Here is a 12,218-nt window from a genome sequence, read left to right as displayed (position 1 = left end):
TCAACCCTTGCCTGATCCTACAGCGCAGAGGCCGTCAGGGTCTCAAAAGCGCACACTATCACAGATAGTTGATACAGATGTCGACACGGAATCGGACTCCAGTGTCGATGACGATGAGGCAAAGTTGCAGCCTAAAATGACTAAAGCCATCCGCTACATGATTGTAGCAATGAAGGATGTATTACACATTTCTGAGGAAAATCCTGTCCCTGACAAGAGGATTTATATGTATGGGGAGAAAAAGCATGAAGTGACTTTTCCCCCTTCACATGAATGAAATTAATTATGTGAAAAAGCGTGGGATTCCCCTGACAGGAAGGTGATAATTTCCAAGAGATTACTTATGGCGTATCCTTTCCCGCCAACGGACAGGTTACGCTGGGAATCCTCCCCTAGGGTAGACAAGGCGTTGACACGCTTGTCTAAGAAGGTGGCCCTGCCGTCTCAGGATACGGCCGCCCTAAAGGATCCTGCAGATGGAAAGCAGGAAGCTATCCTGAAGTCTGTTTATACACATTCTGGCACACTGCTGAGGCCAGCAATTGCTTCGGCCTGGATGTGTAGTGCGGTGGCTGCATGGACGGATACTCTGTATGAGGAGATAGATACAGGGACACTGTTCTACTGACCCTGGCACATATCAAGGACGCGGTCCTATATATTCGGGATGCCCAGAGGGACATTTGCCTGCTGGGCTCTAGAGTAAACGCAATGTCCATTTCTGCCAGAAGGGTCTTATGGACTCGGCAATGGACAGGGGATACCGACTCTAAAAAACACATGGAGGTTTTACCTTATAAGGAATTGTTTGGGGACGGTCTCTCGGACCTAGTTTCCACAGCTACGGCTGGGAAGTCAAATTTCTTGCCTTATGTCCCTCCACAGCCTAAGAAAGCACCGTATTACCAAATGCAGTCCTTTCGTTCTCAGAAGAGCAAGAAGGTCAGAGGTGCGTCCTTTCTTGCCAGAGGCAGGGGTAGAGGAAAAAAGCTGCACCATACAGCTAGTTCCCATGAACAAAAGTCTTCCCCGGCTTCCACTAAATCCACCGCATGACGCTGGGGCTCCACAGGCTCCACAGGCGGAGCCAGGAGCCGTGGGGGCGCGTCTCCGACATTTCAGCCACCAGTGGGTTCGCTCACAGGTGGATCCTTGGGCTATACAAGTTGTGTCTCAGGGATACAAGCTGGAATTCGAGGTGACGCACCCTCACCGTTACCTAAAATCTGCAAACTTTTTCTCCAGCAGGTGGTGGTAGAGGTTCCCCCCCTTCAACGGGGAAGGGGCTACTATTCCACTATGTTTGTGGTACCGAAACCGGACGGTTCGGTCAGACCCATTTTAAATTTAAAATCCCTGAACATTTATCTGAAGAAATTCAAGTTCAAAATGGAATCGCTCAGAGCGGTCATTGCAAGCCTGGAAGAGGGGGATTTTATGGTGTCTCTGGACATCAAGGATGCTTACTTGCATGTCCCCATTTATCTGCCTCATCAGGAGTACCTCAGGTTTGTGGTACGGGACTGTCATTACCAATTCCAGACGTTGCCGTTTGGCCTGTCCACGGCACCGAGAGTTTTTACCAAGGTGATGGCGGAAATGATGGTGCTCCTTCGGAAGCAAGGGGTTACAATTATCCCATACTTGGACGATCTCCTCATAAAGGCGAGGTCCAGGGAGCAGTTGCTGATCAGCGTAGCACGCTCTCAGGAAGTGTTGCGTCAGCACGGCTGGATTCTGAACATTCCAAAGTCGCAGCTGATTCCTGCGACGCGTCTGCCCTTCCTGGGCATGATTCTGGACACAGACCAGAAGAAGGTGTTTCTCCCGGAGGAGAAGGCTCAGGAGCTCGTGACTCTGGTCAGAGACCTCCTAAAGCCAAAACAGGTGTCGGTGCATCACTGCACACGAGTCCTGGGAAAGATGGTGGCGTCATACGAAGCCATTCCCTTCGGCAGGTTCCATGCGAGGATCTTTCAGTGGGATCTGCTGGACAAGTGGTCCGGATCGCATCTTCAGATGCATCGGATGATCACCCTGTCCCCCAGGGCCAGGGTGTCTCTTCTGTGGTGGCTACAAGGTGCTCACCTCCTCGAGGGCCGCAGATTCGGCATACAGGACTGGGTCCTGGTGACCACGGATGCAAGCCTCCGAGGGTGGGGGGCAGTCACTCAAGGAAGAAACTTCCAAGGGCTGTGGTCAAGTCAGGAGACTTGTCTGCACATAAATATCCTGGAGCTACGGGCCATATACAACGCCCTGAGTCAAGCGGAGCCTCTGCTTCGAGACCAACCAGTGCTGATTCAGTCAGACAACATCGCTGCAGTCGCTCATGTAAAACGCCAGGGCGGCACAAGAAGCAGGGTGGCAATGGCGGAAGCCACCAGGATTCTTCGTTGGGCGGAGAATCACGTGCAAGCACTGTCAGCAGTGTTCATTCCGGGAGTGGACAACTGGGAAGCAGACTTCCTCAGCAGACACGACCTCCACCCGGGAGAGTGGGGACTTCATCAAGAAGTCTTCACGCAGATTGTAAATCGATGGGAACTGCCACAGGTGGACATGATGGCGTCCCACCTCAACAAAAAATTAAAGATGTATTGCGCCAGGTCAAGGGACCCTCAGGCGATAGCTGTGGACGCACTGGTGACACCGTGGGTATTCCAGTCGGTCTATGTGTTTCCTCCTCTTCCTCTCATATCGAGGGTACTGAGAATCGTAAGAAAAAGAGGAGTGAGAACAATACTCATTGTTCCGGATTGGCCAAGAAGGACTTGGTACCCGGAACTGCAAGAAATGCTCACAGAGGACCCATGGCCTCTGCCTCTCAGATAGGACCTGTTGCAACAGGGGCCCTGTCTGTTCCAAGACTTACCGCGGCTGCGTTTGACGGCATGGCGGTTGAACGCCGGATCCTAGCAGAAAAGGGCATTCCGGACGCAGTTATTCCTACGTTGATAAAGGCTAGGAAGGACGTGACAGCAAAACATTATCACCGTATATGGCGAAAATATGTTGCTTGGTGTGAGGCCAGGAAGGCCCCTACAGAGGAATTCCAGCTGAGTCGACTCCTGCACTTCCTACAGTCAGGTGTGACTATGGGCCTAAAATTAGGGTCCATAAAGGTCCAGATTTCGGCCTTATCCATTTTCTTTCAAAAAGAACTGGTTTCACTGCCTGAGGTTCAGACGTTTGTTAAGGGAGTGCTGCATATTCAGCCTCCTTTTGTGCCACCAGTGGCACCTTGGGATCTTAACGTGGTCTTGGCTTTCCTGAAATCCCACTGGTTTGAGCCACTTAAGACAGTGGAGCTAAAGTATCTCACGTGGAAAGTGGTCATGCTGTTGGCCCTAGCCTCAGCTAGGCGTGTGTCAGAATTGGGGGCTTTGTCATGTAAAAGCCCCTATCTGGTTTTCCATATGGATAGGGCAGAATTGCGAACTCGTCTGCAGTTTCTGCCAAAGGTGGTGTCATCTTTTCATTTGAACCAACCCATTGTGGTGCCTGCGGCTACTCGTGACTTGGAGGATTCCAAGTTGCTTGATGTAGTCAGGGCTTTGAAGATCTATGTTGCCAGGATGGCTGGAGTCAGGAAAACTGACTCGCTGTTTATCCTGTATGCATCCAACAAGCTGGGTGCTCCTGCTTCAAAGCAAACCATTGCTCGCTGGATCTGTAACACAATTCAGCAGGCTCATTCTGCGGCTGGATTGCCGCATCCAAAATCAGTGAAAGCCCATTCCACAAGGAAGGTGGGCTCTTCTTGGGCAGCTGCCCGAGGGGTCTCGGCATTACAGCTTTGCCGAGCTGCTACTTGGTCGGGTTCAAACACATTTGCAAAGTTCTACAAGTTTGATACCCTGGCTGAGGAGGACCTGGTGTTTGCCCATTCGGTGCTGCAGAGTCATCCGCACTCTCCCGCCCGTTTGGGAGCTTTGGTATAATCCCCATGGTCCTTACGGAGTCCCCAGCATCCACTAGGACGTTAGAGAAAATAAGAATTTACTCACCGGTAATTCTATTTCTCGTAGTCCGTAGTGGATGCTGGGAGCCCGTCCCAAGTGCGGACTTTCTGCAATACGTGTATATAGTTATTGCTTAACAAAGGGTTATGGTTATGTAGCATCGGTTGAGTGATGCTCAGTTGTGGTTCATACTGTTAACTGGGTAAGTTTATCACAAGTTGTACAGTGTGATTGGTGTGGCTGGTATGAGTCTTACCCTGGATTCCAAAATCCTTTCCTTGTAATGTCAGCTCTTCCGGGCACAGTTTCTTTAACTGAGGTCTGGAGGAGGGGCATAGAGGGAGGAGCCAGTGCACACCAGATAGTACTAAATCTTTCTTTAGAGTGCCCAGTCTCCTGCGGAGCCCGCTATTCCCCATGGTCCTCACGGAGTCCCCAGCATCCACTACGGACTACGAGAAATAGAATTACCGGTGAGTAAATTCTTATTTTTGGGCGTGTTGCCCATGCAGCAATTTGACCGCCCAATAGATGAACCTTTAGCTGTTTTCTGTTTGCCGCCTCTGTTTGGGCGCCCGATCGGAGCAACAATTGCATAGCTCCATCTTGCGCACATTACTTAAGGGCCCCATACACTGGGATGATCTTACACGATTTCATACAATTCCGATATATCCGTCTGATTTATTGTATGAAATTATGTACAATCGTATTTGTTTTAGAACGTATCCAATCTGATGCGCTGCCCCGTGGCGGTCGGACAGGATCCCCTAGGTCGTTGGTGCTGCACTAATGATATATCGGAATTGGATGGAATCGGATGAAAAAAGTGTGTTTTTCGTGCATGTGATATATCACATGCGATGTATCACAGGGAAGTGTGACTGGCATTCTCAGGACACTTCCAGCCCCAGTAGACCTCTATCCAGCCCATCAGATATATCTCATGGTACAGTTGTATGCCGTACGATATATTGCATGCGATGTATAGCGGCTTCATCAATCGTACCAAATCGTATGGAATCACTCCCAGGAAGGTCCCAGGGGGAGTTTAAGGGAAATTACATCCGACTTCAGCCTCAGACATATCGTTGTAGTATATGGGGCCCTTTAGAGTGCCCCAAAAAACAACTGGATCTCCCCGATAGATTTTGTGCGTGTCCATGCAGCATGGATTTTAGAATGTAAGCTCCTCTGGGGAAAGGAATTATTGTGAATGATGACATTTTATCTGCACTACGCTGCCTAAAATATTATATATATAGACTTGCAAGATAGACTGGCACTCACCACTCCCAGCGTTGATTCTCAAGGGAGCCCTCTGCAGATGTAAAGATAGGAAAAAAATCAGCTGCACTCTAATTCTTTCAGAATAAGAATAATATAATATATATAAGCAATAATAATAATAAAAAATATTTTTGTTATGCAGTGATAGAAAACATGAAGAAAGCGTTGCGTCTTCTTCAAACAGAGCTCTGACCGTCTATCTGGACTGCAGCAATAACGGGACCTGAAGACTGAAATCATCACCGGCCATTTTTTACTCTTTTTTACATTACTTTTCACTTCAGTCCTTACAAAATGAATATCCAACATATAGCTAATTACCAGTGGCTTTGTGGCTCTTGTCCCAGAAGTCCCTGCATTGGTGCCGCCGCTCCTTCCAAAGTGTGTGCTAATAAAAGTGATAAAAAACTGAACAATTCAATGTTTTATAGTAATCTATGAGAATATAACAATCTTCTAGAAAATTAACAAATGTTGTTGTGTGCATTTCTTCTCTGTGTTTAGTGCTTAATTATATACTCTCTTGTACACTATATTTATTATTATCACCATGACAAGTCTAGAAGCAGTATAAAAATAGTGATATATTGCGTATATAAGTGACCCACGCAAGTATCCTCATAAGTGTTCACCCAACCATTGACCGAAAAACACTGAACAATGGAAAGTCTGAGGAATGTTATGTAGGTTCTCTATATTTAAGGGGCCTATTTATCACCATCCGCTTCATCAGATGCGGATGACAGGTGATAATTGAGTATATCGCAGGGATGTATCAATTATCGCATGCAGGGACAGAGCTTGCAGGCAAGCTCTGTCCCTGCGATGCCTCTCCGCAGCATTTATTTTTTAAATACCCTGATGTCCTGCTGCGCATGCGCCGCCGTCCGTTGCTACTGCCGCAGCGGGGTTCCCCCCCTCCGTCGCTACTACCACCGCGCCGCAGAAGAGTTCCCCCCCCCAGGTTTATACTTACCAGTCCCAGGAGTTGGTGTCCGCTGCTTCCAGGAGGCTGCCGGGCGCCGGGTCCTTCTTCTGTGCTGTGACCCCCGAAGCTGTAAAGTGAGCTGCTGCTTTGCAGCGTCACTTTACTGCACCGGGGGTCACAGCACAGCACAGGGAGTACCTGGCGCCAGCACAGGAGCACTGATCACCCGCTCCTAGGACTGGTAAGTATGATTTATTTATTTTTTAACATTTTTTACACACAGTGCTGATCACTGGAGCCCGGTCCACGCTCAGCTTTCTCTGCCTGGGGCAGACCCTAGGGTTACTCAGAAGTTCGGTGTTTGACCGATGTGCATCCGATGGTTGCATCTTTGTGCCTCCAGTGGGCACATCAATACAAATCTTGGCAGCTACGACATTTGCAAATTTTTGCACAAGCGCTGAGTACAAATTCGCAGCTGCTATGGCATTTGCCTACATCTCTGAATTAGGCCCTCTGTTGCCCCATGTTGTCTGAACATTGGGGCTCATTAAGATGTGGTTGGAGGTGCTATCACTTCCTTGGAAGCAGCAGTGTTAGTGCTGTACGGTGATGCAGCAGGAGGCGTCTATTACAAGCAGACGCCTCCTGCTGCAGTAGTGATCTGAGCTATGCCCTATGGTGCAGCGTCGGAACACTCACTCACCACTGGGCAGCCTGCAGCACCCATGGGGACGCGCAAGCCGCCCGTCGCAGAGGCCAGGAAAAAATATATACGCCCAACCACAGAGATCCCTGGCCTCTTCCCTCCACCTAAATGGCAGCGACCTGCCTTCATTTGGAGAAATGGAGGCGGTGGCTGCCCCCTCCCTGATCCCATACAGCATCAGACCACCAATCACTGACAGTCTGATGCCGGGTTGCTTGCGACGTCACAGGAGCTGTTCGGGTACACGCAGAATGCGTCCTGCACATGTGCAAAGTATTGATACTCTGTACTGTACGATGCACAGTGCACCTCCTACCACGTCTGAATAACCCCCATTATCTTCTGGCTACCATTGGAATATCATCCTGCACATGCCCTGGTGCGGTAATATCAGTCTCCTACTTCTCTTTGATAAAATGCTACTACTTTGGATGTTAGTCTTGGGTACAAACAAGTACTGTTGAGGACATATAACTATAGGTAAATGCCCCGTCAAAACAGGTTCCAATGACTTATCAAGTGTGAGTAGTTTTGTGTCAGCTGGGACTTTTTAAAGCTCTAATATGAAATACAGAAATGGGCGCTGCCATGGGGTAATAATAGTCACCTTATGCTGACACACAGAGGAAAGCAGCACCATCTAAGCTGTACTATGTGCATCTGTTAGCACTGTCCAAAGCCACAGTGGCATGTTACATATTAGAGGAGAGCGCGTTAAAACTCACGCCAAGCCCCACCCACAACACGTTTCGTCATCAGCACTTTATCAGGGTGGAGCGTTTAAATGAATTTTACATATAACACTGTTTAGGGATGTGTGGGGCTGTATCTTAAGGTACATAACGAGTATTATGGTAAGAACTTACCCTTATTAAAACTTTCTGCGAGGTACACTGGGCTCCACAGGTCTGGACAATGGGGTGTAGAATAGGATCTTGATCCGAGGCACCAACAAGCTCAAAGCTTTGACTGTTCCCAGAATGCACAGCGCCGCCTCCTATATCACCCCGCCTCCCAGCACAGGAGCTCAGTTTAGTTAACCAGCCCAATGCAGTAGCAGGAAAAGAGACGACAACGGTTAGTAGCCACATACACCACACTCTCACGACAAGAGAAGTGTCAGCAGCTAATGCCATATCAACCCAAAGAAGCTAAGTGCGTCAGGGTGGGAGCCTTGTGGAGCCCAGTGTACCTCGCAGAAAGAGTTTTAACAAGGGTAAGTTCTTACCATAAAACTCGTTTTCTGCTCCGGGATACACTGGGCTCCACAAGTCTGGACAATGGGGATGTCCTAAAGCAGTTCCTTATGGGAGGGGACGCACTGTAGCGGGCACAAGAACCCGGCGTCCAAAGGAAGCATCCTGGGAAGCGGCAGTATCGAAGGCATAGAACCTTATGAACGTGTTCCCGGAGGACCACGTAGCCTACTTGCACAATTGATCAAGGGTCGCACCACGTTGGGCCGCCCAAGAAGGTCCAACAGACCGAGTAGAATGGGCCGTAATATGAACAGGAGCTGACAGACCAGCCTTCACATAAGCATGCGCAATCACCATTCTAATCCACCTGGCCAGGGTCTGCTTGTGAGCAGGCCAGCCACGTTTGTGAAATCCAAACAAAACAAAGAGAGAATCAGACTTTCGAATAGAAGCAGTTCTCTTCACATAGATACGGAGAGCCCGTACCACATCCAAAGGCCGCTCTTTGGGAGACAAATGAGGAGAGACAAAAGCTGGAACCACAATCTCCTGATTAAGGTGGAACGAAGAAACCACCTTAGGTAATTATCTGGGACGAGTCCTAAGAACCGCCCGGTCACGGTGAAAAATCAGATATGGGGAACTACTAGACAAGGCACCCAAATCCGACACTCTTCTAGCAGAGGCAATAGCCAGCAAGAACACCACCTTAAGGGAAAGCCACTTAAGGTCAGCTGAACCAAGAGGTTCAAATGGAGGCTCCTGCAACGCCTCCAAAACCACCGACAAGTCCCAAGGAGCCACAGGCGGGACATAGGGAGGTTGGATACGCAACACACCCTGAGTGAAAGTATGAGCATCAGGTAAAGTCGCAATTTTTCTCTGAAACCACACCGACAAGGCAGAAATATGAACCTTGAGGGAGGCCAGACGCAGGCCTAAATCTAGGCCCTGCTGTAGAAAAGCCAAAAGTTTGGCTGTACTAAACTTGGAAGCGTCATAATGGTTAGATGCGCACCAAACAAAGTAGGAATGCCAGACCGCCCACAACATAGTTTTAATGACCTCTTCAGAAAAACCCTTTGCTGTTAAGACGGAAGCTTCAAGAGCCACGCCGTCAAAGACAGCCGGGCTAGGTCCTGGTAGACACAGGGGCCCTGAACGAGGAGGTCTGGGCGTTGTGGAAGTAGAAGTGGACGCTCTGACGATAGGCCTTGCAGGTCGGAGAACCAGTGCCGTCTGGGCCACGCCGGAGCTATGAGAAGCAGATTTCCATTTTCTTGCTTGAACTTCCGAATTACCCTGGGCAGGAGTGACACCGGAGGGAACACGTATGGCAGCCGAAACCTCCACGGCACTGCCAGTGCATCCACGAATGCTGCTTGAGGATCCCTTGTCCTTGCACCGAAGACCGGAACCTTGTGATTGTGTCGAGACGCCATCAGATCCACATCTGGAAGACCCCACCTTTCCACGAGAAGTTGAAACACTTCTGGATGGAGGCCCCACTCGCCGGCATGCACGTCCTGACGACTGAGATAGTCCACTTCCCAGTTCAGGACTCCCGGAATGAATATTGCCGATATTGCCGGTAGATGGTGTTCTGCCCAACGTAGAATCCGTGAGGCTTCCTTCATTGCCAAACGGCTTTGAGTGCCGCCTTGGTGATTTATGTAAGCCACTGTGGTGGCGTTGCCCGACTATACTTGAACAGGACGGTTCTGAATCAAATGCTGGGCTAGGTTCAACGCATTGAAGACCGCCCGCAATTCCAGAATGTTGATCGAGAGGAGAGATTCCTCCTTGGTCCACCGACCCTGCAAGGAGTGCTGCTACAGCACCGCACCCCAACCTCTTAGACTGGCACCTGTCATCAACAGGACCCAGTTGGATATCCAGAAGGGACGGCCTCTGCACAATTGTCGGTCCTGGAGCCACCAGAGCAGCGACAGACGGACCTCCAGAGTCAAAGAGATCATTTGAGACCTGATCCGGTGAGGCAGGCCGTCCCACTTGGCTAGAATCAGCTTCTGGAGGGGGCGAGAATTTAATTGAGCATACTCCACCATGTCGAATGCTGATACCATGAGGCCCAGCATCTGCATTGCCGAATGTATCGACACTTGCGGACGAAAAAGGAAGCAACGAATCCTGTCCTGAAGTTCCAGGACTTTCTCCTGAGACAAGAACAACCTCTGGTTGTGAGTGTCCAACAGCGCTCCCAGATGCACCATGCTCTGAGCAGGGACCAGGGAGGATTTCTTCCAGTTGATGAGCCACCCGTGGGCTTGTAGAAACCGGACCAACATATCCAGATGACGCAGGAGAAGATCTGGGGAATTTTCCAGGATTAACAAGTCGTCCAGATACGGCAGTATCCTGACCCCTTGACGGCGGAGTACCACCGTCATCACCGCCATAACTTTGGTGAAGACTCGCGGAGCCGTTGTTAAACCAAAAGGTAACGCCCGAAACTGGTAATGGAGGTTGCCAATAGCGAACCTCAGGTATTGTTGATGTGACACTGCTATAGGAATATGCAGGTAAGCATCCTGTATGTCCAGGGAGACCATGTAGTCCCCAGGTTCCAAGGCCAGAACTATAGAGCGAAGGGTTTCCATACGGAACTTGGAAACCTTCACAAACTTGTTCAGTGCCTTGAGGTTGAGAATGGGCTGGGAGGACCCATTCGGTTTCGGGACTAGAAACAGCGGAGAATAGTACCCCCGGCCCCTCTGAGCAAGAGGCACCTGTACTACGACTCCTGTATCCAGGAGGGTCTGTACCACAGAGTGTAGATTTTTTGCCTTTGTCTGGTCCAAAGGGACGTCTGTCTGGCAAAATCGGGATCGGTTTTTGAAGGCTATGGCGTAACCTCGAGTGACGACTTCCCGTACCCAGGCATCTGAAGTGGTCATCAACCATTCCTGGGTATACCCTAGATGCCGGCCCCCCACCCTGGCTTATCGGCAGGCTTATCGGTCTTGGCTGCTGGCTGACGGGCAGCCCAGGCTCTTTTGGGCTTCGGCTTACCAGGTTTGGAAGTGCGGGCCTGCTTATAGTACGCCTGACCTTTTGCTTTACCTGAAGGACGAAAGGGGCGAAAGGACGTGCCTTTGGCCTTCAACACAGAAGGAGCTGTATTAGGCAGACAGGCAGTTTTGGCAGTAGCCAAGTCAGCCACTATCTTATTTAAGTCCTCCCCAAACAGAATATCCCCCTTGAAAGGGAGTACCTCCAGGGTTTTTCTAGAGTCCAGATCCACAGACCAGGATCTCAGACACAATATCCTGCGAGCCAGGACTGACGTAGTAGAGGCCTTGGCTGCTAGGATACCGGCATCAGAAGCCGCCTCTTTAATATAGCGAGAAGCTGTGACAATATATGACAAGCATTGTCTGGCATGGTCAGAGGAGATTTCAGCTTCTAACTCCAAGGCCCATGCTTCAACAGCCTCTGCCTCCCATGTAGCTGCAATAGTGGGCCTTTGTGCAGCACCCGCGAGGGTGTAAATCGCTTTTAGACAACCCTCGACACGTTTATCCGTAGGCTCTTTTAGAGACGTGACGGTAGTGACAGGTAGAGCTGAGGAAACCACCATCCTAGCCACATGTGAGTCTACTGGAGGAGGCGTTTCCCAATTCTTTGACAGCTCTGGAGCGAGGGGATAGCGAGCCAGCATCTTCTTTTGAGGCACAAACTTCGTACCCGGGCTTTGCCAGGGTTCCTGACGTATATCCACTAGGTGGTCAGAGTGAGGTAAAACTTGTTTAATCACCTTCTGACGCTTGAACCTATCTGGTTTCTTAGGAGGAACGGATGGCTCGGGATCATCCGTAATCTGCAGAATTAACTTAATAGCCTCCAAAAGATCAGGAACATCCACATGTGAACTTCCCTCCCCATCAGCCGTATCTGAGTCAGAACCTGTGGGGTCAGTGTATGTGCTGTCTTCATCAGACGAGGTGTCAGTGACAGCAGTGGATTGTGAGGAGACGAGCGCTCGCTTAGAGGACCTCTTGGACTTAGGCGAGCGTTGGTCAGACTTTTTAGTAGTCGGGGACTGGTTCAACTTCTTTAATTGAGCAGATAAATCGTCCGCCCACGGCGGGTTAGCTGCAGGGACC

General features: G+C 49.9%; 1 protein-coding gene across 2 annotated transcripts in view; it reads left to right on the top strand.

Annotated features, from left to right (window-relative positions):
- Positions 1-5,727, top strand: part of LOC134929462 (anterior gradient protein 3-like) — a 46,546-nt gene extending 40,819 nt beyond the window's left edge. For both annotated transcript variants that reach the window (XM_063925080.1, XM_063925081.1), the window contains one exon: positions 5,398-5,727. In XM_063925080.1, coding sequence (XP_063781150.1) covers positions 5,398-5,447 — 50 coding nt within the window. In that variant the 3' untranslated portion in view covers positions 5,448-5,727. The remainder of the gene's footprint in view (positions 1-5,397) is intronic.
- The last annotated feature ends 6,491 nt before the right edge of the window (positions 5,728-12,218 follow it).

The sequence above is a fragment of the Pseudophryne corroboree genome, chromosome 5, assembly GCF_028390025.1.
Source record: "Pseudophryne corroboree isolate aPseCor3 chromosome 5, aPseCor3.hap2, whole genome shotgun sequence".
Lineage (NCBI taxonomy): Eukaryota > Metazoa > Chordata > Amphibia > Anura > Myobatrachidae > Pseudophryne > Pseudophryne corroboree.
This window is presented reverse-complemented; position numbering and strand designations above follow the sequence as displayed.